The 26,373-nt window shown below is 59.1% G+C and overlaps 2 protein-coding genes and 1 long non-coding RNA gene across 3 annotated transcripts; 1 reads left to right on the top strand and 2 right to left on the bottom strand.

Annotated features, from left to right (window-relative positions):
* Positions 1-1,000: 1,000 nt before the first annotated feature.
* Positions 1,001-7,598, bottom strand: ZNF319 (zinc finger protein 319). Its single transcript, XM_045818939.1, has 2 exons — positions 6,713-7,598; positions 1,001-4,820 (listed from the first exon to the last, which is right to left on the bottom strand). The coding sequence occupies exon 2, from the start codon at positions 4,564-4,566 to the stop codon at positions 2,806-2,808; it is 1,761 nt and encodes a 586-aa protein (XP_045674895.1). The 5' UTR covers positions 4,567-4,820; positions 6,713-7,598; the 3' UTR covers positions 1,001-2,805.
* A 39-nt stretch (positions 7,599-7,637) lies between these two features.
* Positions 7,638-19,690, top strand: USB1 (U6 snRNA biogenesis phosphodiesterase 1). Its single transcript, XM_045818941.1, has 7 exons — positions 7,638-7,851; positions 8,689-8,855; positions 9,785-9,968; positions 13,163-13,216; positions 15,954-16,059; positions 17,244-17,327; positions 18,413-19,690. Exons 1-7 carry the CDS (start codon positions 7,754-7,756, stop codon positions 18,515-18,517), a joined length of 798 nt encoding a protein of 265 aa, XP_045674897.1. The 5' UTR covers positions 7,638-7,753; the 3' UTR covers positions 18,518-19,690.
* Positions 13,225-26,340, bottom strand: LOC123806001. The gene is made up of 3 exons (XR_006783406.1): positions 26,214-26,340; positions 24,737-24,847; positions 13,225-14,406 (listed from the first exon to the last, which is right to left on the bottom strand). It is a non-coding gene; the product is annotated as an uncharacterized LOC123806001 (long non-coding RNA).
* Positions 26,341-26,373: the final 33 nt, after the last annotated feature.

Genomic DNA, 26,373 nt, shown 5'->3' with positions numbered 1-26,373 from the left:
CAAAGGACCCTGGGCCTTCCCTTGCTGAGCAGTGGCCTCCTGCAGGAAGGAGCCTCCGTGGCTTCCCCAGGGCGGGGGGCCTCGCCAGATCACACACAGAGGGAATGAAAAGTGTGGGGTCCGGGCCATATCTGGGGCCCCCCAGCCTTGCCACTAAGCCTTCTGCACCCATTCTTGGGCCCCTGCATCGTGGGCAGCCCCCTGTCCTTGATTTTCTACCCTCAACTGTCGCCCCCACCCCCGGGACAGGGTGTCCCTGCTGACCACCCTCCACTGGCTCTCAGATGCCCACACCTGGGGAGGTTGTCTCTCCCTCTCCCCCAAGCCCACCCTTGCCTTTGAGAAACGGAAGAAAGCTGAGGGGCAGCTGGCCCTGGGGAGACAGGGGTGGGGCACAGAAGGAAAGGGGTGCCGGAGGAGGGCTGAGAGGGGGCACGGTGGGGCCGGGCCACAGACAGATCACCGTGCAATGGGGCCCGTGGAGGTAGGTGAGAGCGGGCGGTCCTCTGGGGCAGGGCCCAGCAGGACCGCTGCTGCTCCGGGCAGGCCCTGGGCAAGCTCTCGTGCTTCCCAGGCCCAGTTCCCGGCCTCCGGCCATCCGTGGGCAGCTGACTCCTCACAGCCCAGCTCCCTTCACCGGGGCTGCGGTTAAACCCCGAGGGGGTCCACAGGCTGCGGGGCCATTTCCGAGGGTCCCGGGTGTCTGCGGCTGGCACCCTCAGCATCTTCATGGCTTCCCCACCGGGGCCTCCGTGCACGAGTCCCCTCAGTCCTCACAACAGCCAAGCAAGGGACGGGTGCACCTCCCCACTTTACAGATGAGGCGCCTGGGAGTTCCCACACTGACTTGTCCGAAGTCACGCAAACCGAACGTTCAAAACTCAGGATTCGAACCCAGCCTCCATCCCAATCTCAAGCCTGCCACCCTGGCCCGCACCCCTCTCCCCCCCTCGCCACGCCCCCTCACGCCCCACGGAAGAAGCAGCAGAACACACGGTGCTTTGGTCTGTGATGGTCAGTGTCTTTACTTCTAAAGCGTACATTGGACTCACTATATATTAACATCAAAAGGGGCTATCTAAAATGAAGTCATTCTTTTTAAAAACCCGAATTCTCACATTTTTTTATATAAGACCCAAAATGGCATGAAATCAAACTATACAATGTTATGAAGAGTGTAACGACTGCTTTTAGAAAGCAGGATGAAAATAAAAAATCAGCAGTTGGAACAGTTGTCAGCCTGGGGTCCATGTCCTTCCAGGGGCTGTGGCCGAGAGCTAGCCCTGAGGGGACGGGTCAGCCAGCCCCTCTCTGGGCGCAGGGCGGGGACCGGTCACGTGGAGGTCGTGCGCGCTTTCGGACGTGTTAAGGGGAGAGTTGCACAAGGTCCGACTAGGGGTCCCTGCTCTTCTGAGTCCTCGGGGCACTGAGTCAAGTCTTCTTTTAAGACCGGTGACCGGGGGAGGGGGCTGGAGGAGGGCAAGGGCAGAGCTGGGGTCAAAATGACCATTCTGATAATAAGGGTCCCCTGGGCTTCCGGAAGGCCCCAGACGTCCAGTGACACCAGCGCACTCCATCCGCCTACTGATTCCCTCAACATCGCTCTTCCCCTGCCCGCTCCCTGCGCCCTGACGCCCTCGGCCGGACAAGCCCTGTGGGAAGCCAGAGACCTAGAGACCCAAGGGAGAACCCTCCGGCCTCAGAAATAGCTGGGTGTTGCCCAGGGCATCTGGGCGATGTAAGATTGCTGGGGCCCAGGCCGCAGCGAGCCTGATGGGAGGGCTCCCATGGGTGGGGAGGGCATTCACGTGGTCCTTTCACCGGCCCCACCCTGGGCACACAGGCCTGTCCCAGCCCTGAGGCGGGGCTGGGAGCTGACTGAGGCCACACCCTTGACACTTTGGTTCACACAATTCAAGGCAGAAGATGCCCTTTCACAACCACCGGCTTGGCCCAGCTTCCTCCCGGGCACCAGGCGGTCTGACGACCCGCCTCCCACAGCAGTCCAGTGTGGCTGCGAGCCCTTTCCCCACCAGAGTTCAGAACTGGGCTGCAGAGGTGGGAGGGGTGCCCCCAAAGTATTGGGATTCGACCTCCACGCAAAGGCCGCCTCTCCTCCTTTCCCCACGGACGGCACCGTCCCGGCACCGTCCCAGGCCATGTCCTCCCTGGAGCAGGACTTCTCTGCCTCCTCCCCTCTGGCTATGCTGACAGCACTCCAGGCAGACCCAGCCCTCTTACCCCCCTCACCGGTCAGAAACCTGGGGTAGGCCTCGCCCCTGGCTGGAGCAGGCAGGCCTGGGGCTCCTGGTGTGCCCTCCTGGTCCCCAAGACTACCTCACAAACCTGGCCTTCTCCCTCAAACACAAACTTGAGGGAGGACGCCCCACACCTGGCCTGCCTCTGGAGTCCAGCCGTCCTCCCGGACCCTGACGCAACCGACCACCCTCCCTTCCTAACCGTCTGGTATCTAACTAGGCTAAAGGCTTTGGGAGGTCGGGCTGGCGCCCATACCTCCTCGGGGTGGAGAGAGGACGCTTGACTTGTGGTTCCAGTCTGGTTCCAGGCCCCCAAAGACCAGGGAGGCAGGTGGCTCTCAAGAGAACAAATCCTATAATGGGAAAGAGGTTTGTGGAACCACAGCGATCTGGCTCCCCCACCTCCAGGCAGGCACCAGGCGGGCCAGGCCCCTCCGCCTGCCCAGCGTGCTTCTGTCCTCATGCCCAGGGACTCTGAACATGGGGCTGGGTGGGGGATCTCCGAGCAAGGAGGCTGGACCTGGCCTGGGGGGGCCGCGGCAGGGACTCAGGGTAGGCAGGCGGCTACCTGGTAGGCGCCCTCAGCGGCAGCTGCGGCAGCGCTGTGCTGCGCGCTGTGCTCCTGCAGCAGGGCCACGTCCAGGAAGCGCTCGCCGCACCACACACACTTGAACTGCTGCTCGCGGGCGTGCACGCCCTGGTGCTTGTTGAGATGCTCGCGCTGCTTGAAAGCCTTGTCGCAGTTGGGGCACTTGTAGGGCTTCTCGCCAGTGTGCACGCGCCGGTGCCGCTGCAGGTCCGAGGCGTACTTGAAGCGCTTCTCGCAGTCCGGGCACTTGAGCGGCTTCTCGCGGGCGGGGTCGCAGCGGTGCTGCACGAACTCCGAAGACGAGAAGAAGCGGCGCTCGCACAGGGTGCAGCGCAGGGGCTTCTCCGCGGGCGAGCAGTGGGCCAGCTGGTGCTTCTGCAGGGCCGACGCCCGCTTGTAGGCCTTGTTGCACACCGGGCACTTGAAGGGCCGCTCGGTGGCGCCCGGCAGGCACTTGTGCCGCAGCAGCTCGGCCGACTGGTCGAAGCCCTTCTGGCACACGGGGCACTTGAAGAGGGTCTCCAGGGTGTGCACGTGCTGGTGGTAGAGCAGGTGGCTGGGCTGCCCGAAGCCCTTCTCGCACAGGCCGCACTTGAAGGGCTCCTCGGTCTTGTGCGTGCGCCGGTGCCGCATCAGCGCGTACTGCTGCTTGAAGCCCATGGGGCACAGGTCGCACTTGAAGGGCCGCTCGGCGCTGTGCGTGCGCTCGTGCTGACGCAGGTCCGACGGCCGCTTGAAGGCCTTCTGGCACTCGCCGCAGCGGAAGGGCCGCTCGCCGCTGGGCGTGCACGGGTGCTGCAGCAGCTCGGACGACTCCTTGAAGTGCAGCTCGCACACGTTGCAGCGGAACAGGTGGTGCTCGCCCGAGTGCGCGTACATGTGGCGCACCAGGTGGGAGCGGTGCTTGAAGGTCTTCTCGCAGACCGAGCACTTGTAGGGCCGCTCGGAGCTGTGCGTGCGCTTGTGGTGCACCAGGTGTGACGACTGGCTGAAGCTCTTGTCGCACAGCGTGCACTTGTACGGCTTCTCGCCCGTGTGGATCCGCTCATGCCGCGACAGCTCCGACAGGTGCTTGAAGGGCTTCTGGCAGATGGGGCAACTGTACGGCTTCTCGGCCTGTTCAGCGGGGGTGACGGTGGGCGGGGGCGGGGGTGCTGGGGGCAGTGAGGGGGCAGCGGTGGCCGCTGGCTCAGCCGCCTCCCCGGGCTTGTAGGTCTTCTCACAGATGGAGCATTTCACCAGGCCACCAGTGCCAGTGTGGGCACTGTGGTGCTGGGCCAGCGAGGTAAGCAGCGAGAAGCCCATCTTGCAGACACCACAGACAAAAGGCTTCTGCTCGGCCTGCACACACTGGTGCTCCAGCAGGTCAGTAGCCTGGTGGAAGATCTTGAGACACTGCGTGCACTGGAAGGAGCGGTCGTGGCCCGCCAGGCACTGGTGCTCGTGCGGGCTGGACAGGTGCGCCAGGTCGTGACCACACACCCCGCACTTGGGGCCCGGCTCACCGGCCGCCTGCAGGGGCTCGTGCTGCGGGGGCTGTAGGCCCGGGTCGGGCTGCAGCAGGATGCCATAGACGGCGCAGCCCAGGGGGTTCTCAGCCGTGCCTGGGGGCAGCGAGTGCTCAGCCAGGGCTGGCGGTGGTTCTGCGTGATGCTGCGGCTGCGGCGGCTGCGGCTGCTGCGGCTGCGTCTGTGGCGGCTGCTGCCAGCTTTCCGACATGCTTGGGAAGATGAAGCAGGGTTTGGAGAGTAGTGGCTTCAGTTTCCCTGATTAAGGTGACCCAACCCAGAGAGAGAAGCTGCCCGGGATCAGGGATGGACAAGGACCTTGGACAAGGCACAGAAGAGGGACTGGTCAGACGGCCCGAGTCATTAACCAAGACAGACTACAAGGCTCTGCCTACAAGACAGGGGGCTCTTCGAGGCAGGGCGCCAACAACGCCAGGGAGGCTCTGCCTTCCCCGATGCCGGGTTCTGTAGAGAAGAGAGAAATCGTGAGACTGAAGCAGGGACACACAGCTGGGCCCTCCACTCCCTGTCCTGCCTGCACTTGCCTCACTGACATGAACCTGGGAAGGGAGAGAGGCTCAGGGCTGGGAGACCAGCGCCATTCACCCACTACCAAAGAGGCCCGCTGGCAGCTCAGCTCCTCCAGCGAAGGGGCAGTGGCTGTCTCCACCCTACCTGGGCCCGGGCGTCCCAGCCTCCCAAGCACTGCCAACCCTTTTTAATCAGCTGCCTCACAGGCAAGAGGCTAGGGGGATCTGCCCACAATACAGAGAAGTCACAAATTCTGCTGATGCTCCAAGAAATGACTGACCGGTTTGGGCCACAGTGTCCAAAACAGAAATTTTAGCAGCGTAACTTTTTTTTGCAAATCAATTCTTACTGGGAAACCCAGTATATACAAGACAGATAAAAGCAGAAGGCCCCCTAAGGCCTGCCAGCTCCTTTCTCATCGCCGCCCCGAACCTCCACTCAGGACACCACTATCCAGGAGAACAGCCCGCTGGGTGGAAGAGACCAGGCCTCCCAGATCTGAGGGCCCCACAGCAGACAACCTCCATCAGTCAACACATAAAACAACTGCGTGGAACAAAGGACCACGTCAAAAACCTTCACATCCCTCCCAACTATCCCCCCAGACCCTCCCCCCTGACCACGTGCCTGCTCTCTCTCCACACACAGGTGGGATGGTCTTGCGGGGACCTGAGCCAATGCATGATGGGGGTTAAATGATAGGTCCACGGTCCCACCCAGCTTCAATGGCTACAGCAGAACCTCCCCACTCTAGTAATCTCCCAGAGCACCAAAAAAACAGTGCTTAGTCCTCTGATCTGACTGTGTCCAGGCCCCCAGGCAGATACAAGAAATTCTGAGTTTGCTTCTGCACCACGAAGAATAACATGCTAACCACAGAGCACTGTTCCTCCTCACCTTTCCGGAGATAACCCTGTTTCCCTGCTCCAAGTCTATAACTTTCTGGATAATCAATGAAGGTAGAGACCACCCAGCCCAGGCAAATCTCTAACTCACCACTTTGTGGCAGCATAAGGTAACGACAGCGAGAGGGAGGAACTTTTAGAATTAGATATAACCCACTTTTAGGTTCCCAGTTCTTCTGCCTCTAACACTGAAAGTTTCTAAGTTTTCTCCTGCGGGAAAGAGGGGAAGGAAGGGGGTGCCTTCACAAACCAGTCTGGCTGGCCTCTAATTGCTCTGCTAAAAGCTGTCATTCTCCGCATCTTCCGGGAAGAAGGAAAGACGCCGTCGCTCTGGGTGAAGGCAGCAGGTTGCATGAGCAAGCAGGTGCCAAAGCCTCCCCAGAAAAGAGGGAGGCGGAGGGCTACTCCAAGGGTGGTCTAGGTTAGGCTGCACCAACACAACTGTTTTTCCCAGCATGAATGGCTGCCAAACATAAGGTCCCTGACCAGGGGCCCCCGGCTCTACTGCCCACCCATTCCAGGAAGGTGCGGCCATGAGGCCTCTGATTACTCTGCAAAGAGACTAGGGCAGAGAAGCAAGGGGAGGCCCACACCTGCGCCCCACCCCAGCTCTTCTCCTCCCTGGGAAACCTAATGAAAGCCCATCACCTCCCCGCCCGCACTACCCGCCGGCCCAGCTCAGCTGCCTCCTGTCAGCACTCGCTGGGTATGGCCAGGCCGCTGCAGCCCGAGCGCTGGCCCCGGGGCCGCAGGCCCGGCCGGGGCAGCGGCTGCGCCTCGAGGCCGGCCTGGGCCGCCCAGGAGCTCAGAGGCCGCCGGGTCGGGCCAGAGGGTTGGAGGGCCGGCAGGGCCGGCTGGGGAAGGGGTGAGGCGGGCGCGAGAGTGGCCCCCAGACTCGGCCCCGGGCGCCCAGCCGCTCACCTGCTCCAGGCCGCCCACGGCGTCGGGCGCGAGGCGAGTGGCGACCCGCTGCTCTCTCCACCGCCCCTTTATTCCGGCTTGGTCGGCCAAGGCGCGGCCTACGCGCTCTGCCAATCCTCGGCCTCGCGTAGCGGCTGCGGCCGGCGAGGGGGCGGGGAACGGGCTAGCGGCGGCCGAAACCGAGGAAGCGACGAGCGCGGCCGGGATAGCGGTTCGGGGAGGAGGAGCGCCAGGAGGGCGGGCAGACGGACCGACGGCCTTGCGGAGACGGGAGGACAGGCGGGCGCGCGGGGGCCAGGGAGGCGGGGCCGGAGGAGGAGCGGCAGCCGGGCGGCGGCGGCTGCGGGAAGGACGGACTGCGCGGAGCGAGGCCGCCCCCTGCCGGGGACCCCGAGGCCCGGCCGGGCTGGGCCGGGCCGGGTCGAACAGCCGGACACGCGGGGCGGCTTTCCCTTCGCCACGGTTCGCAAGCCTCAGTCGACTCAGGGAGGGGACTCCGCTTACGACCACCCTGCTCAGCCTTAGGGGAGGGGGTTCCCGGGACCCGGCCCCCGGCCCGACCCCTGCACCTGAGAGGAGGGGCCTCCGAGACCCTCCGGTCTTCTGGGACGCACCCGCCTCAGATTGCTCAGCTTGCTCTAAGGGAAGGGGGCCCGGAGCACGGACTTTGGGCCGGTTTGAGTAGGGGTCTCCGGGACCTCCGAAGGTCAGGGATCTCCGCTCTGTCTAGTGCGCTGCGCGCTGACTTAGGGACCGTCCGTAGCTGGGAGCTCTGACCCCGGGTGGCTGCAGAGCTCCAGACGATCTGTGAAATGGGCTTCGGAGGCTGAGGATACCGGAGGCTCCGAGTTGCCCTCAATGAGCAGCGAGTGGTAGTCTGGGTGGGTGGTAGTCTTGCTGGGTCCCGCTGGGCCCGCCCAAGCCCCGCCCCAAGGCGGTGCTAACCCAGGCCCCGCCCCCGGGAGGGCATTTCCGGCGCGGCGGAATTCCGGGTACCGAGTGTGGCTGCTACTTGGTCCGCCCGGTTGTCGCCGAGATCCCATGAGTGCTGCTCCCCTGGTGGGCTACAGCAGCAGCGACTCGGAGGATGAGGCCGAGGCCGGGGCTCAGGACCTGCCAGGGACTGGATGCCGCCCTCGGTGAGGAGTGAAGGAGGCTGTCTGGGGAGGATGCGGGTTCACGCGAGACCCTGTGGGATCGGAGTGTCTCGGAGGGTGGGACAGTGCGGAGCGGGCTCCTCAGGGAAGAGAAAGAGGCATGAGGGAAATGAGGTTCCAGGGGACACCCCTGGGCAAAGCCCCAGAGTGCGCCCCACCCCCGGCTGGGCCAGGGTTAGAAGGAAAGAAACCTGGGTTGGGTCAGCCTCTGCCATTGGCTATCTCCTGACGTGCATCACTGTACCTCCTAGGTCCGATTCCTCATTTAACACAGTTGCAGAGGAATAGCTAAAGCGTTGGAGAGTTTGTCTCATTCACTCAATAAATATTCATTGAGCACCCACTCTGGGGACTTTGGGACTCAGCAGTGAACAAAGCCATCCGCGTCTCTTCTCGGAGCCCCCGTGCTTATGTGCCAGGCCTGGTGCTTGCTGAGTGCTTTTCAAGCAGTATCTCAGTTGATCTCACAGTAGCGCTATCAGGTAGAAGTATACGTTACAGATGGGGAAACTGAGGCGCACAAAGTGCACATAACTGGCCCAAGACCACAGTGCTAGCAGACCATTGCTACTCCAGCTCAGGCCTATCCCTTTAAGGAAAGTGACCTCTGAACCACATGTTGCTGCCTGCTCAATTGTTTCCGGCTGAGGACCATGCTGAGTCGTTGGGGAAAGAACTGTGTAGTTATCTAGAAGCTGCTCACAGCACCTGGCGGGACATGGATGCACAGAGTCACCCTGTACAAGTGGTTACAACTTGCGGCGTGTGTACAGAGGTAGAGAACGCCCAGTGGATACATTTTCTTTTTCTCCCTTGCAGGGGCCGGAGCCCCCTCCCCAGCCAGAGGTTGCCCGTGCCGGACAGTGTGCTGCACATGTTTGCAGGCACCGAGGAGGGGCCCGAAGATGACAGTGCAAAGCACGGGGGCCGGGTGCGCACCTTTCCCCACGAGCGGGGCAACTGGGCCACCCACGTCTACGTGCCGTGTGAGTAGTGTGGGAGAGGCAAGTGGCCGAGACCCTTAGGTGCCTCTTGGTGGGAGAAAGCTGACTCCCACCGGGAGGAAGAAGCCAGAAGGTTCTGATGTGGGTGGTGGGGAAAACGGACTCAGCACAGAGACAACGAGGGTCAAGAACTGGGGAATTTTGCTGTCAACCTAGTTTCAGTTTTCATGTCGTTGCCTGAAATAGTTTTTATTAGCCCTAGGCATAGTGTCCTCTCTGCCCATGAGGAGGTGACCAAGGGAGGGTGAGGGCAGGGTGTCAAGGCCATCCCAAGAGTGCAGCTGGCACATCATCTCTAAGAGGGCCTTAGGTACGCTGGGTTCCAGTCCCACCCCCACCATAAGAAGTGAGTGACAGGCATCAGACAGTAATGACCATCTTCAGAGTCAGTCCTCGCTCCACGACCCACGACTCTGGGTGCCTGTTAGAAAGTTACTGGACTTCCCAGAGCCTCCGTTTCCTCATCTCTAAACGGGGACGATAGCAATGCCTATCTCCTAGGACTCGGGTGAAGATTACATCAGATCATCTGTGGCAAGTTCGTAGCACAACCCACAGAATAAGTAGTGGCTCTTATTATTTTGGGTTAGGTCACGTGAACTCCTGGAGCCCCGTTTCCCCATCCACAGGATGGGGATGACTCACTGGACTGCCCACTCACCAGGGTATTCGGGCAGATTGAGTAACACACTGGGTCTTGTTCACTTGAACTGTTTACAGTGAGCGTGAGTGTGTTACTTCCATAACCAGAAATATGGATTAAAACATTAAGATACATGGACATAGGCTGCTGCCAAGGTAATTTTCTCCTGAAACCCAGAGTGAAAAAGGCCTTCGGGGCTTCTCCACGCAGCCCCGCCACCCTGGCTAAGAGCACGGCCCGCCCTAACCCTAACCCTGTCTCCCTCCAGACGAAGCCGGGGAAGAGTTCCTGGACCTGCTGGACGAGGTGCTGCCCCACGCCCAGACATACGTCCCCCGGCTGGTGAGGATGGAGGCCTTCCACCTCAGCCTGTCCCAGAGCGTGGTTCTGCGGCATCACTGGATCCTTCCCTTTGTGCAGGCTCTGAAAGACCGCGTGGCCTCCCGCCAGAGGTGAGGGCCGCATGCTCCCCGCTGCCCCCCCCCCCCGCCCCTCCAAGTCCCCTCTTCCTGTCCTGAGCTGCCCTGGGCATGGGGCGGCGGGGTGTATCACCCCCGCGAGCAGGCCACACTTCAAGGTTAGAGCATCAGGAGCTGCCTGCTCTACACCTGCCCCCCGTGTGACCTAGACCTGCCACAGGAGCACCCACGTGCCGGTCACAGAAGGGGTGGCTGCCCCTCGGAGGAGACTGGGCAGAGTGGAATGAGATCCCACGTGCCCTCAGCACGGCCCTTGGAGAAGGATCTGGACTGGACGCCACTTCCGGGTTTACCTGCCAGCCCAGGGCTTTTGTTGTTTTTTTTCCGTTCTTAACTATTTCATACATCTTCCTCCTACCAGAAACACCTTTCCTCCTGGACTTGCCAGCCAAAGCCCTGCTCCTTCACTGCTCTCCCAGGTGGAGTTTCTCCCAGGATCCCTCCCTCCCAGGGGTCATCCACCCCCAGGGCTGTTTACCCCCTAGGGCTCATTGCACTCACCCTCATCTCCCGGCAGTCCCGTGTCTCCTTGGAGCCCAAGTCCCTGCAGGCCCGGGAGCGCGGCCTCCCTCTGAATGTCCCCGCATCTCCTTTCCGGGTGCTCTGCTCACCGTGGGCGTCACCGGGACGCGCAGTGAATGATGGAGCCGCCAGAGAGGGCCCAGAAATCAACCTCTGGACCCTCTGATGTTGTTCTAGAGGAAGCCTGAGAAGCCACCCCCGTGGTTTTAACTGCAGAGCCCTTTTTTCAAGTGGGGTGTTACAGTAAAGCCCAGATGTGTAGATGTGAGAGAGAGAGAGAAAAACAGCATCTTCTGGTCGGAGTCCCACCCCACGGCTCAGGAGGCCTGAGGTTCAGGAAGCCCCTGGAACTACTCTGCCCGACTGGGGAACTGGGTGTGGCCCCTTCTCGGGGGGGGAGAGGAGGAAGGGCTTTGCTCCCATTCAGTCAGCCAGAGAATCGGGACCAAAACGCATCTCACCACCTAAACCAGCCCTGCCACCTTTTCTCAAATCGTCACTACCCAATTTATTGAGTCATACATGTATCAGGATTCTCTCCTTTTTTTTTTTTTTTTAAATTTTTATTCATTTATTTTTAGAGAGGGAAGGGAGGGGGAGAGAGAGAGAAACATCCATGTGCGGTTGCTGGGGTCATGGCCTGCAACCCAGGCATGTACCCTGACTGGGAATCGAACCTGCGACACTTTGGTTCGCAGCCTGCGCTCAATCCACTGAGCTACGCCAGCCAGGGCTGGGACTCTCTTGATGGAGCCAGAAAGCCACGCCACCGTGGCTTAAACTGAGAAGAAATCTGCATAGGCTGGTGTCACTAAAAGCTTTGGAGGTAGCACTGGCTCCGTACGTGAGTGGACTGGGGCAGTCAGACGGCACCTGACCCTCTCCATCCCTCAGTTCTGCCCCTGTCTGGGTTGGCTTCATCCTCACGACAACACACAAGGCCACCAGCATGGTCACCCAGGCTGCCCGTCAACCGACCTGGAAGGGCAGCTCTCTTTTCCAGTGGCTTCGGCAACTCACAGGAATGACTCCAGTCAGTCCGACTGGACTGGCAGGCTTTCCAGAACCAGTTCAGAAAACTCATCCTTAAAATTCAGCTCCTCTAACACACTCTCAACCAAGCTCTGTAGTAGGGTTCTCCCGAGTAACAGAACCCACGGGATACGGACACAGAGATGCAGGTGCAGATACAGCAACAGATACGGATAGATTTATTACAAGAATTAGCCCATGTAATTGCAAAGGTCACAAAGCCCCCCCATCTGCCATCTGCAAGCTGGAGAACCAACAAAGCCAGTGATGTGATTCAGCCCAAGTTCAAAGCCTGGGAATTAAGGGTGGAGTTTGGGGAAAGGGGAGACTGGTGGCGTTAGTCCCACTGTGGGCCTGGGCGCCTAGGAAGCCAAAGCTGAATGCTGAGGGCAGGGCCAGGTGGATGTCTCACTTCAAGCGCAGAGAGTGAACTTGCCTTTCCTCTGCCTTTCGCTTCTGTGCCAGCCGGTGATGCCCCCCACGCTGGGGAGGGCCATCTGCTTTACTCAGTCCAGCGACTCAAGTGCTCTTCGCGGGCAGAAACACCCTCCCAGACGCACGCAGAGACAATGTGTTACCAGCCCTCTGGGCCTCCCTTAGCCAACACATAAAATCAACCATCATAGCTGGCTACAAACATTCAACGTCCACACCAGGCTGTTGGTCAGGCACCTTGCCGAACACGTCCTAAACTCTACATTCAGCCAACCTCCCGCTGGCTCCATTATCCTGGGCAGTTTCCCCAGAAGGGATGCTCTGGGAGGCGGGGGGCTGGTGGGAAAGCCAAAAGTGGACTGATTCTGCGCAGGCGCTGGGGTGCTGCGCTCCCTCAGACGGGGCGAGACCTTGGCCTGGGGGCTATAAAACAATCATTTCCTGTCATGGGATTTGCCGAGTTAGCCCACAAAGGACAGCAAGCCAGTCTGTCCCTCTGAGATTGCGTGTCCCAGGGAACACAGCAGGAACCAGCCGGAGCTGGAGCACTTACCTGGCCGAAGCTGATGGTCTCTGTGTTACTGATTTCAGGGGTGGGTGGGTGGGTGTTTCTGCCCCAATCTCCTACCAACGGAGACCCATGGAAGCATCACGGATCAGAGCAAGGACTTTGGAGTCAGGCACACTGAGGTTCAAACTGTGGCTCATCAAATCCAACCTCACCAAGCCTCCGTTTTCTTGTCTGTAAAATGGGCATAATTATAGTGCCTGGCATGTGGGGAATGGTCTTGTCATTGCTTAGACCAGCTCAGAATTGTATTTTTTAAAACTGCCAGGGACAAGTTGTCCCTTAAATGATCTATCATCACCTACGTGATAAATGGGGCTTTCTCAGTTCCCGTCAGGAAATTGAGATAGTCTCAAATTGTCGAATGGAATGAATGGCTATTAATAAAGCACAATTTCTGCTGGGGCCTGGATGGAACCATGTGTCACTTGAACTGGGTGGTAACTTGAGGTCTTGTCCAGCTCCACCATTTTAGGGTTCTAACACCTGTATGACAGGGCGACAGTACTAAGTGTGAAATGAGTTAGCTATAGTTTCAAAGTGCTGTTTTTTTAATACGAGTTTTTCCCCTTATTCTTCCTGAAATGTGGTCTTTTCTACTAAATTGCAGATTCTGCTTTACTGCCAACCGGGTCAAGATTTATACCAATCAAGAGAAAACCAGGTGGGTGTTCCCCATGGGCCCTGTCATTTCCAGAAGATTCTTTAGAGTCAAGATTGAGGGCTTGCTCTGCCTCTGGCCTTGTCTGTCAGAGTTTTTCGTTTGTTTTAACCAACTCTGTGACTACACAGGCAGCAGTTTCCAAATCCGGACCTTTCATTAAGAGAAATAATAGAGCAATGGGGTGGGGGGAGGGGCAGCAGAGTCCAATAAAACATCACGGCGTACTGAAAACAGCCGGCAACTGAGAAACGGTCACCTGGGTGCCTGCCCAGCTCTCTCCCCAACTTAACGTTTAGCTCACAGCTCCACCCCTGTGGCCTCCCGTGCCGACGCCATCACACGCCTGCCCCAGATACGGTCACCATCGGGCACTGGTGAGGCTCCCACGGGCCGAACAAGTTTTTGATGAGCCTGAGAAGAAAGAAACCGTTACTATCCCAGCTTCAAAGCGAGCCTCCGGGTCTGATCCGGGCCCTGAGCTGCCTGCTTCTGAGAGGAGGGCTCGCTCATCCCTCCCTTCTCTGCCGCTCGCATCCAGCCTTGGAGCGAGAAGGTCTCGAGGTCCCTGTGTGGAGGGACCTCACGTTCTGTGGGGGAGTCAGATAATAAGGCAAATGAGAGCGTTCGTAACTATCACGTGACAAGATAGGAGCAAGGGGCCAAGGAGGGCACAAAGGGCGTGCCCGGAGAGGTGGCATTTGCTGGGGACCCGAGGAAGAGCTGCCGCGAGACCTTCCCGGCAGAGGACACAGCAAGTGAAGTGACTGAGGCAGCAAGGAGCTCGTGTGTCCCAGGAGGCCCGTGAGGTGGAGGCCGGGGTGGTGGCAGGAGCAGGTGGGAGGGCGCCGAGCCGTGAGTTGGGCAGGCTGAGCGCATGCAGGGCCCTCAAGGTCACGGGCAGGGGTTTGGGTATTCGGTGAGATGGAGCCGTTGGAGGGATGTGAACAAAGGAGGGACCCGATCTGATCTTCTGTGCCGTGGACGTCAGTCCGACTAGATCGTGGCTGTGCCGAGTGGAGAAGAGGTTAGGACGCAGGGCGGACGCAGGCGGAGCCGAGAGGAGGCGGGTGGTGCTCCCCAGGCGAGGGCCCGTGGCAGCCTGGATGAGGGGGTGGCAGTGAAGGAACCGAGAAGTGGCCACGTTTCCGATCCCGGAGACAGACTGGACTGGGAGTACCCGTGGGCTGGACCTGCGTGAAGGAAGGGGAAGACCCAAAGTAGATTCTGGGGTTGCAAAACTGGGTAATTGATGGCCCCATTTTCTGGGATGGAAAACACTGGCGGGAAGAAAATCAGAAGTCCCACGCTATGCCCATTAGGTTTTGCTGCCCGTGGACCCCCCCCCCCCCCCGTGGAGATGACACAGACGCGACTGGGCTGCACAGGAGGGGGGCCAGCTGGGGACCGACGTTGGAGAGCCGTGCGCCTGCCTGATACTGAAAGCAGGGCTGGGTGCGGTCAGACTGCTGGGCGAGTGCGGGTGGGACAGGTCAGCGCACTGAGGGTGGAGCTCCGCCGCCCTTGGCCGTGGAGAGGTGGCAAAGAAGAGAGGGCGGCAGAGGCGGCCAGAGGCGGGATCAAGCCAGGACTGTGTGGGGTGAGGTGTCCTGGAGGCCAGGAGAGGGAAGGGTTTCAGGGAGGGAGGCGTCAGCTGTGTCAGGTACCGCCGAGCGGCCAAGATGGGGACAGAGGAGCGCCCATGGGATTCAAACACGGAGCCCCGTGGCAGCCTGAATGGGCAGTTCCCTGCAAAGTGGGCGGAGGGTGGAAGGTGAGGAATTAGAGGCTGTGAAGGCAGACAGTTCGTCTACGAGAAGTTTCACTGGGAACAGGGGGAGGCTGGCTGAAGATGTGGGCTCCGGGGAGGGTTTTTACTTTTTTTTTTTTAAGATCTTGTTTATTCATTTTCAGAGAGAGGGGAAGGGAGAAAGAGGGGGAGAAAAACATCACTGTGTGGTTGTCTCTGGAGTGCCCCCTACTGGGGACCTGGCCCACAACCCAGGCACATGCCCTGACTGGGAATCAAACTGGCAGCCCTTTGATTCACAGGCTGGTGCTCAGTCCACTGAGCCACACCAGGGAGAGTTTTTAAAGATGTGAGAGAGGCTCTGCCCAGTGTGTCTCAGTCGATTGGGTGTCGTCCCACAAGCCAAAGGTCACCGGTTCAATTCCCAGTCAGGGCACATGTGCCTGGGTTGTGGGTTGTGGGTTCGGTCCCGGTCGGGGCACTTAACACGAGACACGTACGCGAGGCAACTGATGTTTCTCACATCCATGCTTCCCTTCCTTCCTCGCTCCCTCCCCCTCTCTCTAAAAATAAATAATAAATTTCAAGAACTAAAGATGAGAGAGAGCATGTGTGAGCACTGACGGGAACGCAGCCAGCGCCCCAGAGCCAAGTCCTCCAGCAGGGGCCAGACCCTGAAGCGATGACGGAGGGATGGGTGCAGGGGCTTTGGGAGTGTGCACTTGGCAGTGACGGATGGAAGTGCTCCTGCGAGTGTTATTAGACCCTGGGGAGGCGTGTGGTTAGAGTCAAGGAAGGAAGGTTTCCAGACAGGGGAGGGGAGGGCGGACGAGCTGCTGAGCGCGCAGGAAAGTCAACTGCCCGGGAGACGGGAGAGAAAGCACTCGCGGTCCAGAGCGCTCTGCTCTCTGTCTGTCGCACCCTCCGCCGCGTTCTCCCGGGCTGCGTCTCGTGACCCTGTCGTCTCCACTTCTGTCTTCCGCCCACCAGGACCTTCGTGGGGCTCGAGGTCACCTACGGGCACGCCCAGTTCCTGGACCTGGTTTCCGAGGTGGACAGAGTCATGGAGGAATTTGACCTCACCACTTTCTACCAGGTAATGGGCGGGGCCTTCTTGTCTCTGGTGACCCATCCACAACGTGAGAGGGAGCAGCCTTCACTGCGAGGCAGACCGGAGAGCCCTCCAGAACCTTCCCCCGGCGGGCGTCCCGAATGCCACCCGTTGGAGGGCACACACCACCCCTGGAGAGGGGAGCTCTGAGACGTGCTCAGGTGCAACCCAGCCGAAGCCCCACGTTTCTTAGAATGCTTTGTGTATCATGTATAGGCACCAGAGGAGTGCCTCCTACTCCACGTCGTTTTCATGTTTATTTTTACATTTCCTAAGAAGCAGTTTTCCCCAGTATTTTTTAGTAAAACTGACACCCCAAAGGCTCCTTGCCTTTGGCTCATGTCCTCTGGGGGTGCTCGGACTCCAGGCCGAGGCTCGGGGTTTTAAAGGGCCATTGGTTTCACTGGGTATGTTCCTTTTAAGTCATGCTGAGATATATATGCATGAATTTGAATGCAGACAATTATTGTTTCTTTGTAATTTTAGACATTTTGGGTTTTGGTCATTTCATCTTAAAAGGTATGTCATCTGTTGAAATGTCTTAGATCAGAGAGTGGACCGAGCGTCCCAGACTTAGTGGCTCTCTACAATATATAAGGAAAGCTTCGGAGGACAGGCCTGTCCCAGACACAGGCCACCGTCACAGAGTATCACAGGCTGGGCGGCTCAGGCAACACAATTCATTTCCTCACAGTTCTGGAGCCTAGAAGTCCAAGGTCAGGGTGTCAGCATGGTCTGTTCTGGGTGACGACTCTCTCCCTTCCTTGTAGACAGTTGTCTGCTCCACGTCCTCTAGTGGTGGAGACCGGGAGGAAGCAAGCTCTCTGGTGTCCCTTCTTAAACAGGCACAAATCCCATCACAAGGGCTCCTCACCTCCTCTGACCCTAACTGTCTCCCACAGTCCCCACCTCCAAGTACCATCAGGTTGGAGATCAGGGCTGCGACATAGGAATTGGGGGAGACCCAGTTCAGGCCATAGCAACGACCCATCCAAGGCTATTTTGCCTACCTGTAGAGGGCACTCAGGATCGACTCTGAGGGTCTAGTCTCCATGGAGCTGTCCGGAGATCCATCAGGCATGTTGTGACAACTCTGTCACAGGTCTCTGCGTGCCTGGGCCCCTCGTGGCACCTGGGTGACCACCTGTGCCCCTGCTGTTCCCCTGCAGGACCCTTCCTTCCACGTCAGCCTGGCCTGGTGTGTGGGCGATGCTCGGCTCCAGCTGGAAGGGCAGTGCCTGAGGGAGCTGCAGGTAAGGCCCCAGCGCAGGGGCATGGGGGCGCTGAACTCCGGGGTGAGGCGATGCTGGGAAGTGTGAGGGGAGCCGACTGACCCTGGGGGTTCGGTGTGCAAACCCAAACCCCCGGGAAATCACGGACGTGGCAGTAGAAACCCCACCCCCACCACCCGTACTTACCCTGCTCCGGGGAGGGCGGCCCTGGACCAGCAGCAGCACCTGGGCCCCCGGTGACACTGCAGACTCGGAGGCCCCACCCAGACCGCGGAGATCAGACCTGCCCTGTAACAGGGCCCCTGGGGGTCTGTGTGCACGGTAGAACGTGAGAAGCACCGCCCTAGAACACCGGTCTGAGAGGATGCTGCGGGCCTTCCCCGAGTCCTAGCCCCTCGCCCAGAGGTCAAGGGCTGGGGCGCCTCCGGGGCCTGACAGGTGTTGAAATGAGTGAAACATGCCAGGTGAGGACCATCCACCTTCCTAGCCTGCCTCCTACTGTGATAGGTGGTGAAAGACTTCAGTTTCCCAGCAGCCCGCAGCGAGGCGGCCACGCCTCCCCGGTCAGGGGGAGGGTGGGGAGTGTGGCCGTGCAGGAATGCAGCCTTGTGTGGCTACCACTCCTGTGTTTCCAGAGAAGCCAGGAATCCAGATGTTTATGGGTAATCTCCCTGTTTTCTAATCTTGGCAACAAACAGTTTCTATCTAAAAAAAAATTTTTTTTGCAAGCCAGACAAACCGTGCGTGCCAGACACAGCCCACAGGCCACCTCCACTCGGGGCCTGGCCATGCAGGAGGGGGCAGAGAGCTCCAGTTTGGGGCGCCAGCAGAGCCGCGTCCCTGTCCTGGTTTTATTGGGCTCCGTAATCCAGGGCTCTGAGCATCCGTGCCTCCTCCACAATGTCAGGCTGGTAGGACCGACCTCACCAGGTGGCAGCGCTGACCAGGCATGGTAACCAAGTGCAGGGCCAGTGGGGCCCTCGGTTTCCCTCCAGACGTGCTGAACCCCTGGATGGAGGGCTTCAGTAGGCTGGGTGCATCTGCAGCACCCTCCGGGTCCCTGAGTCCCCCTCCAGTGACTGTCCTCTCCCGGCTCCCGGTTTAAGGACATGGTGGACCAGTTTGAAGACTCCGAGATGCTGCTGCGTGTGTACGCCGAGCAGGTCCGCTGCAAGTCCGGAAACAAGTTCTTCTCGGTGCCTCTGAAGTGAGCACCGAAGCCCTCCTTATCCCAGGATTCGCCACAGGCCAAGCAAAGATGGAGGAGCCACAGGGAGGCCTGGTGGTCCCGGCCAGCTGGTTCTCTCCCGGCCCTTTTGGGCTGCAGGTCCCATGCTGCAGTGTTGTCATTCCCGAAGATCACCAGTAGAGGGCAGACTGGGCTCCCTCGTTGTAGGTCTGTGATTGCTTGCCCACACACACACAAAATGGGGTCACCCAGTGAGCACCCCCATACTCAGCCAGATTCCCCAACTGTAGTCCCTCCAACAAGGGGCCCCTCCCCACACTCCCCCCGCAGTCCCTTTGCCTTGGTGTTTGTTGCACTGTGACACCGGTGGTCTCAGACCAGCGTCTTTATCCCTCGTGCCCTGGCTCACCCCTGCTCCAGCCAGGACACGGGGTGCCTCGATGGGACTGTCCCCCTGCCTCGCTGAAGCTCGTCACTTCCACTTATTTATTTCTACTCTCACCTCTTCCGATGCCCGTGGAGGCCATTGCAGGGCCAAGGTTCAGGGTGCTACTCTGAGGTTCCGCGTCGGTTTTCTCCACTCCTTCCTCCCACGCGCCCCCAGCCAGGTGCCTGGGGAGACTCGCGCAGATGCTCCATCCCGGCCTCGCTGGTGGCTCGACGCCAGGCCGCCAGGCTGCCAACGCGGTGTGACCTCTGGCTTCCCACCTGCTTTCCCAGCAGCAGAGAGGCGCTGCCCCCCGCCCCGCCCCCGAGTCAGGATCCAGTTCCTCGGCCTCTGACCACCCACTCTGGCCCACTGGCCTTCTGAGGGGACGCACCGGGGGGCCAGGGTCGCACAGGACTGTGATTCTTTGAGTCCTGGAGAGAGCAAAGGACCAGGCCTCTCCAGCTGCCATTTGAATTTCTGGGGACGGATGAAGAGATAACATATTTTTATGTTTTAGTTTTAAATTATGCTCAACGAATAAAGATTAGTTTTTATGTTTTGGATTTTGTTTGAACTGCTTCTGCCCAACCAGGAGAAGAGATGGCTCTTCTCGCCCCCGTCTTCGCCAGAGCACTTCCCAGTTTTGGGGGGACCCTGGGTGGGTCTGCCACAACTGCTGACATGGCCATTAAAGACACTGATGTTGGGGCGGGGTTCCCAGCCTGCCAGGCCTGCACCCCACGGAGGTTGCACAGACCACATCACACCTGGGCCTGCGGCAAGGGGTCACCACCCCCATCCCTCATCAGTGTCAGCGCAGACACCGAGACCCGACACCAACCATTTTCAAAGCCCTTTCTGGGACCTTCTCCCCTGGAGGGTGACGGGGTGGGAATGAGTATTCCACTTGCACAGAAGAGCGGGTTCAATGACTGGCCTGAGGTCACGTGAGAAGTCAGAGGTAAGGCCTGACCTCCATCCAGCCTTGGTCAGGCCTGAAGGAAAGGTGGGGGGTGGGGGGCTTGTCACCCCGGCCCCCACTCCGCCTCCTGCTCCTCCGTGCTTCTGCGGCAAGCTCCCAGTCGCTGCCCTCAAGGTCCAGGAAGTCGCATTCCGTGCCTTGTTCCCCAGCCCCACCACGCCGTTCTGCTGATTCAACTCTGACTGCTCAGTCGGTTCTTCTGGCCCTTGAGGTCCCGTTGGAGACGGAGACGAAGCAGCCGAGCACCTGCTGGCGGCGAGGAACACTGGCAATCCGGCTGTGTGGCCAGCACGTCCCAACACCCGCTCTGCGCCAGGCCCTGCGCCGTGTGGAGTCGGACTCATCCGCGCCTCTGGATGCTCATCGTGGAGGCCGGGGGGCATTGGCAGGGTGCACCAAGAGAAGCCCCATCCCCAACTTTGTACCGCTCCGCCACCCACCCAGTCTCCTTCAGGTTCCAGTTGCAGGACGGAAGCCAGCCTCCCCCGAGGCAGGTTCCATGGCGCAGACCGCCTGGCCTGTCTCATCGGGGACCCCGGCCAGCCTCCACCTTGGGTGCTCACTCTTCCTGGGAGGGGGTCTGGGGGTGAGGCAGCACCACCCTCAGCAGAGCGGGAGGGAGGACTGCCCCGAGGTGCCCAGGGGGAGGATGCGGCGCGGATGGAATTGGAGTGCGGCGACTCTGAGCGATGGGCCAAGATCAATACCGGCGCCTCGCTGGAGAAGGGAAGGTGGTGATGGAGGAAGGAAGTAGGAGATTCGCTGGGGGGAGGGACGGCTTGGCGGGCGCCCAGGCGGCGAGTGTGCCGCTGACAGTGCAGAAGCGGCTGGGGCTCTTCCTTAAGAGGCGATGTGCTCCGGACGCGCCTGGGAGAGGGAGGCACGGCCAGAGCAGGCTCAGTCCTCCCCAGGCAGTCTGATTCCCAGGGTAGAGCCATGCCCTTGATGGGGACGTTATCACACCAGGGAGGGCGCAGAATCAACACATCTGGCCTCGGTGTCCTCAGATGTTCCCGCAGGGCAGGGAAACGCTCATCCCGCGGCCTCCTTGGCCCACTTCCACCTGGCACTCCTGGCTCTGCGCGCGCGCTCCGCTCTCCAGACCACCCGAGCTCCGTTTCCAAGGAAGCGGGAGATTACCTCGCCTGTTTGTTTACTCCTTGTCTTGGTACCAGGAGCCTGAGCACCGGTGGGGGGCAGCCCAGGGTGGGGGTCCTGGGCCTGGTTCCCAACGCACAGTGCCTTTCTTTTACCAAACAAGGGGCCTCGGCCACTACTTCAGCCAGAACCTTCCTTTTCCAAAGGAGGAGGCAAACCCAAGGAGGGGAAAGGACTTGCTCAAGACTGTGCAGTGGACGAGAGCTGGGGCGGGAACCCCGCAGCGGGCCGTTTGGACGGCCCCTCACACCACACCGGGGTCTCAGCAGGAGGCTGGGCTGCGGAATGACGTGTCTGGGCTTTCACTCAACAGGCTCCTCGGGGAAGCGGCGGGGGAGGTTAGGGTCCAGATGAGATCTGACGCTGGCAAAACTCGGAGAGTGCTGGAAGCTGGCCGGCCGAAGGGCTGGGCTTTGCACATTTCAGTCCCTCCAACCCCTTCAGGGATCGGCAGAACCACGGGTCCTGTGATGGATGGATGTGCGGACCCGCCTTGGGCCCTGAGCTCCCCGTGGGAGCCAGAACCAATCGGGCGTCTCCAGGTAGATAGGAGGTAGCCTAGGAGGGGAAGCTTCTACCAGAAAGAAAACAAGGACCGAACGAGTCTCACCACCGGCCTTGGACAGCGTGGCTCACGATTCCGAGGCACCTCTCTCTACTAGGGAGCACCCTAAACTCAATCGTCTGAAAAATGGGCTGGTTGGGAATAGTGTGACAGATGGCGAGGCGTTCGGTTAAAAGGAAACAACCCCGTTGTCCCCCTCTGAAGTCTCCCATACATTTAGTTCCCAAAAGGAAATTTCAAAGCCACAACTTTCCAAATCCATCTCCCAAAGGGGGGACCCCGCAGAGAAAGTCGGCCAGGGGAAATGGATGAAACTGCCCCAACCTTTTCTCCAAACCCCGACGCCCTGTCCTTGCGGACCCTCTGCCACACACCAGGTCACGCCCACCCACTGTGGGTGCTGACATGGGTTCTTTGTTTGACCAAACTCGAGCCGGGCTCCCCTGCACCCTGCACTCAGCAAGGCCCACCCACGTACTTCCTTCTAGAATCCAGCTTTACCTGGAATCCCACTAAGTCAGGCGGATTATCTGACCCACCTCCCCATCCCCACACCCTCCCCCCCCCAGCCAAGTGGTCTCAGATCACCTGGCCCGCCTTCCGCCAGAATCCCCCCCATGTCTCATGTGGGTGACTCTCTGTTCACCGAGGCCCCCACGCCCAGTTTGCTCCTCCACTGTAAATCCCCACCTGTTCTGGTCCTACTTGGAACTGAACCCCCTTCTATACTGGGGTGTCTCCCTCCTGCAATGGTTTTTTGAGTAAAACCCACCTTGACCACTGTGACACCGGTCCAACCCTGGTTCTCTGTAATGGTTTTTAGTGCCGTGACTCGGATCTGGGTCAGAGCCGCAGCCAGCATGACCTAGATGACCTGGACCTTTGTCTCCAGCCTGCCTGCCCATGATTCCTCAGTATCATTCAAAGCCAGGAGATCTGGCCCTGGCTGGTGTGGCTCAGTGGATTGAGCTACGACCTGCAAACCAAGGCGTCACGGGTTCGATTCCCAGTCAGGTCACATGCCTGGGTTGCAGGCCAGGTCCCCAGTAGGGGCCACACAAGAGGCAACTACACATGGATGTTTCCCTCTGTCTCCCCCGCTGCCCCTCTCTCTAAAAACAAGTAAATGAAATGTCTGAATAAAAACGAAGACCATTTCTGGTCCCCACTTGTGGCCCATGCACTACTCTCCCTTTGGCTGTCAAAGAACCAAAGAGGCAAGGATATGGGTTAGTCCAAGATCTTGAGATCTATCAATAAAATCGTTGAACCCAGATTTGCCTTGGTGCCTAATCCTCACTCTGTCTGGCTGCTGTTCCTGCCCCCACCCAGCGTCCCCCAGTCCTTGATCTGTGTTCTGCCTGGTTTAGGATCCCCCCTTCGTAAGGAACCCCAATACTTGATTGCCTTCCCCTGGGACTATCACAACACACACGGACCATTATGCCCCAAGGACGTACTGCGGCTCTGACTTACTACCTTTCTCGCACACCCTAACTGTCCACTGGATGGACTTAACACTCCCAGGAGACTCTGCTTGTAATCCAGTGTGTAGATAACCTCCCCCTACGTCCCGACAGTTACGACAACTGCTCTGGACGCTGCACACCTTCGTCAGCCACGAGTGAGGAAGGGCCCCAAGGGCCTACAGACAAAACTCATCTGTGCTCTCTGTGTGTCTGGGATCTGGGTCATGATATTCCAGCGGCAGGTAAGCCTGCCTCCAGAGGCAGAGCCTGCGCACTTCGACAGCCTCCTCTCCCTGACGGAAAACACCACCGGAAACGTTGTTGAGGTCTCGTGGGGACCTCATTTCTCTTCGGCTGCCTCGCTCCTTACAGAGGGACCAGGAGAGCGGCCTCCCCGGCGATGCTCTCAGGAACCCCAGGGGCTCCCTCCTTTCGCCTCCCAGCCTCAGCCCTCCAGGTGACTCCCTGCCTTTTTCCTGGTTTGTGCAGGGGCCAGAGGGTCAAGCCCTTGGAATGTCACCCCAGGAGCATTACGGATCCCAGAGACCTCTGGGATATTACAGTTTGGCCTTCGGCCCGGTAGCCAAGGCAAAATCCCCCTGTGAGCCGTGGCTGCAACCGCCAGACTCATCCAAGCTACCTCTGAGTTAGCAGTAGGTCATCCGCTTGCCCTACGCATTCCTCAGGCTACGCAGACACCACCGCTTAATGAAATTATGCAGCGCTTCTCTGCGTCTCCACTTACTTCCCATGAAATATTGCTCCTCTCTCCCTCTGCCATCACCATACGTCACTGTCACAATCTCAACCCTGTCTTCCTTTACCCACCTATGGCACGCCCCGAGCTTGTGTCGTTAGCTCCAGCTCGTTATCCTGTCCGAGGCTGGCTTTGTCAGAGAACCCCCTCCCCCGAGGCGACCTGACCCTGCATGTTGATGGCTCCTACCTCCGGAAGGAGGATGGGGCGCACCAGGCTGGATATGCCGTTACAGATCACCGTGAACTTCTAGAATACCGAGCCCTGCAAAATGTCAGATCAGCCCACATAACCGTGTTCTTTGCTCGTCCTCGGGCTTGTTGTATAAACGCAGAGGGATGGTTAACATTTACGCTGATGTCCGCTGTGCCTTAGGGGAGGTCCATGAACTGGGTATGCTACAGAAACACAGAAATGCCTGTGCTGTGTCCCTCGGTTTTAACTATAGTGATCTGCTGGGGCGATAACAATGCCTGCAGAAGTTCTGCCGTTTGGGGTCCACTGCCGACTGGGGTACCAGCTGCTGGCACGAGTCCTCTGTGCTTCTTGTAGTTACCATCCCCGCTGGCCTTGAATTTGTGACTCGCCAACGAGGAGAAACCTGGCGCGCTAGTCTCCATAATGGCATCACCCTCTGTGTGACCCTGGCTGCAGAAGGGGACACTGGCAGAGATTGGAAGCAACTGCTGCATCTCTGTCCCCTACAATCTACCTGCCACCTTTGGTGTGACCAGGAGGATCCAAGCGGTGAACAGGGAAATGGGCACATCACCGCCATCACCGTGCTCACACTGCTGGGGAAGGATCCCAGGTCACGGACTTCTGGTCAACCCATGAAGGCCTATAAGCTGGATGCACACAAGTCGATTCAGCCTCTTACCTTCGTCGTTCCGTTTATCTTCAAAGCATCTCTCTCATCAAATGCCTCGTGGGTTGCATAGTACAGCAATTATCCACCGTCACCAAGCCTCAACAGATGGTTCGGCTGGTTCTAAAGGAATCAAGGCAACCAAGTGGGAAATGGATTCGTGTTGTTCAGAGCCAAAAAGAACAGCTCCTCTGCCCTTGAACAAGAGGGGAGACTGACAAAGATTACTCGCGCGATAGAACTTGAGTCTGGGTCCCTGGAACCCTCTCCCCAACAAGGCCCACGGCTGTGCTTTCGGTAGGATCCAGTTTTAGCGAGAACACTTGCTAAGTCAGTTCAGTGAGGATTCCCCCCGACCTTGAAATACATATCTGGTTCATCTCCAGAACCAAACTGCCCCCCAGGTGATATCTGATCACCCTCACCTGCCTTCAGCCCCGGGCTCACGGTCTCCTCGTAAGTCATTTTCCATCCACTCAAGCTCGACCCCCTTGCTCCTGAGCTGTAAATCCCCACCTGTTACTGGTTGTATTGGGAATCGGGCCCAGTTCTATGCGGAATCTCTGTTTCCCCTGCTGCAACAGTTTTGTTTTGTCTTTAAGCAACATCCATCCTTGTGGCTTTCCTTCTGTCTGTTCCCTTTACCAGTATTGTTTCTTTTCACCTGGCTAGTCAGTGAACAGGTCCATTTCTAAAGCTCTGCCTGCTCGCTGCCCATTTCCGGGAGGTGAGGCCAGTGGGGGGGGGGGGTTGTTGGGGAGAAATCTCTCTCTGCGGAGGAAAGCTCCCATTTCCGGGGCTTGGGGGTGGGGCACCAGAGGAAAGGTCTCGGCCCTCCCTCCCTCCCGGCGCCTTGGCCTTCGCATCCTGCCACCAACGTGCTGGGCCAGGACTGCCCTTGGTCTGGGCACACAGCCCTGGGGCCCCCCACCTCAAGCCTTCTGCTTCCACACCGCCGGGATCTCAAGCTGATCCTGGGAGAGAAATCAGTCTAGCACTTTTAAACTCTACTCGGCGGGACGTTTTTGCCTACGCGCCCAGCACCTTGTCACGCCGAACTGTTACATTTCACTTGCACAAAATCGTGTCCTCACCCTGGATGCCTAATGTGTGCTAGCTAGGCCAGGCACCGGGAGCACACCTAACCCTCACCTTCAGCTGTTCGCCCCATGGTCCAGGGGAGGCCATGGGGGCTCAGGAAAGCTAAGTGAGGCGCCCACCTACGAGCCGCAGGTAGGCGGTAGCTGGACTTCAGCCGCGCGCGGCCCGAACCTGCGCGTGGTCGTACTTCAGGCTCACACGACACACCAACCCCTCCCTTCGCCACTGAGGGAAGCCACTTGAAGGGCCAAACACTTGACCGGCTTTTGGGAAAACAACACATCTCTAGATTTTATCTTTGTTTTGTGTCCGTCTGGAACAGGACACTGGGATCCTTCCTCTCCCAGCCTTTCTGCCCACCGCTGCCTCAGTATCCCCACCCACCTACCAGGTAGGAGAAAAGGGAGTCTTCGTTACTCCTCACTCTCTGTGGAGGGCGGGGAGAGGTCGCTTTGGGGATCAACCCCACTCTCCGAAAGCATGGACCCGAGAGAAGGAGGTGGGCTAGGGAGGATTCCTGCCGATTGGAAAGAGTGAAAGGGCCGCCT

The sequence above is a fragment of the Phyllostomus hastatus genome, unplaced genomic scaffold (assembly GCF_019186645.2).
Source record: "Phyllostomus hastatus isolate PE091 unplaced genomic scaffold, TTU_PhHast_1.1 phas_scaffold_345, whole genome shotgun sequence".
Lineage (NCBI taxonomy): Eukaryota > Metazoa > Chordata > Mammalia > Chiroptera > Phyllostomidae > Phyllostomus > Phyllostomus hastatus.
This window is presented reverse-complemented; position numbering and strand designations above follow the sequence as displayed.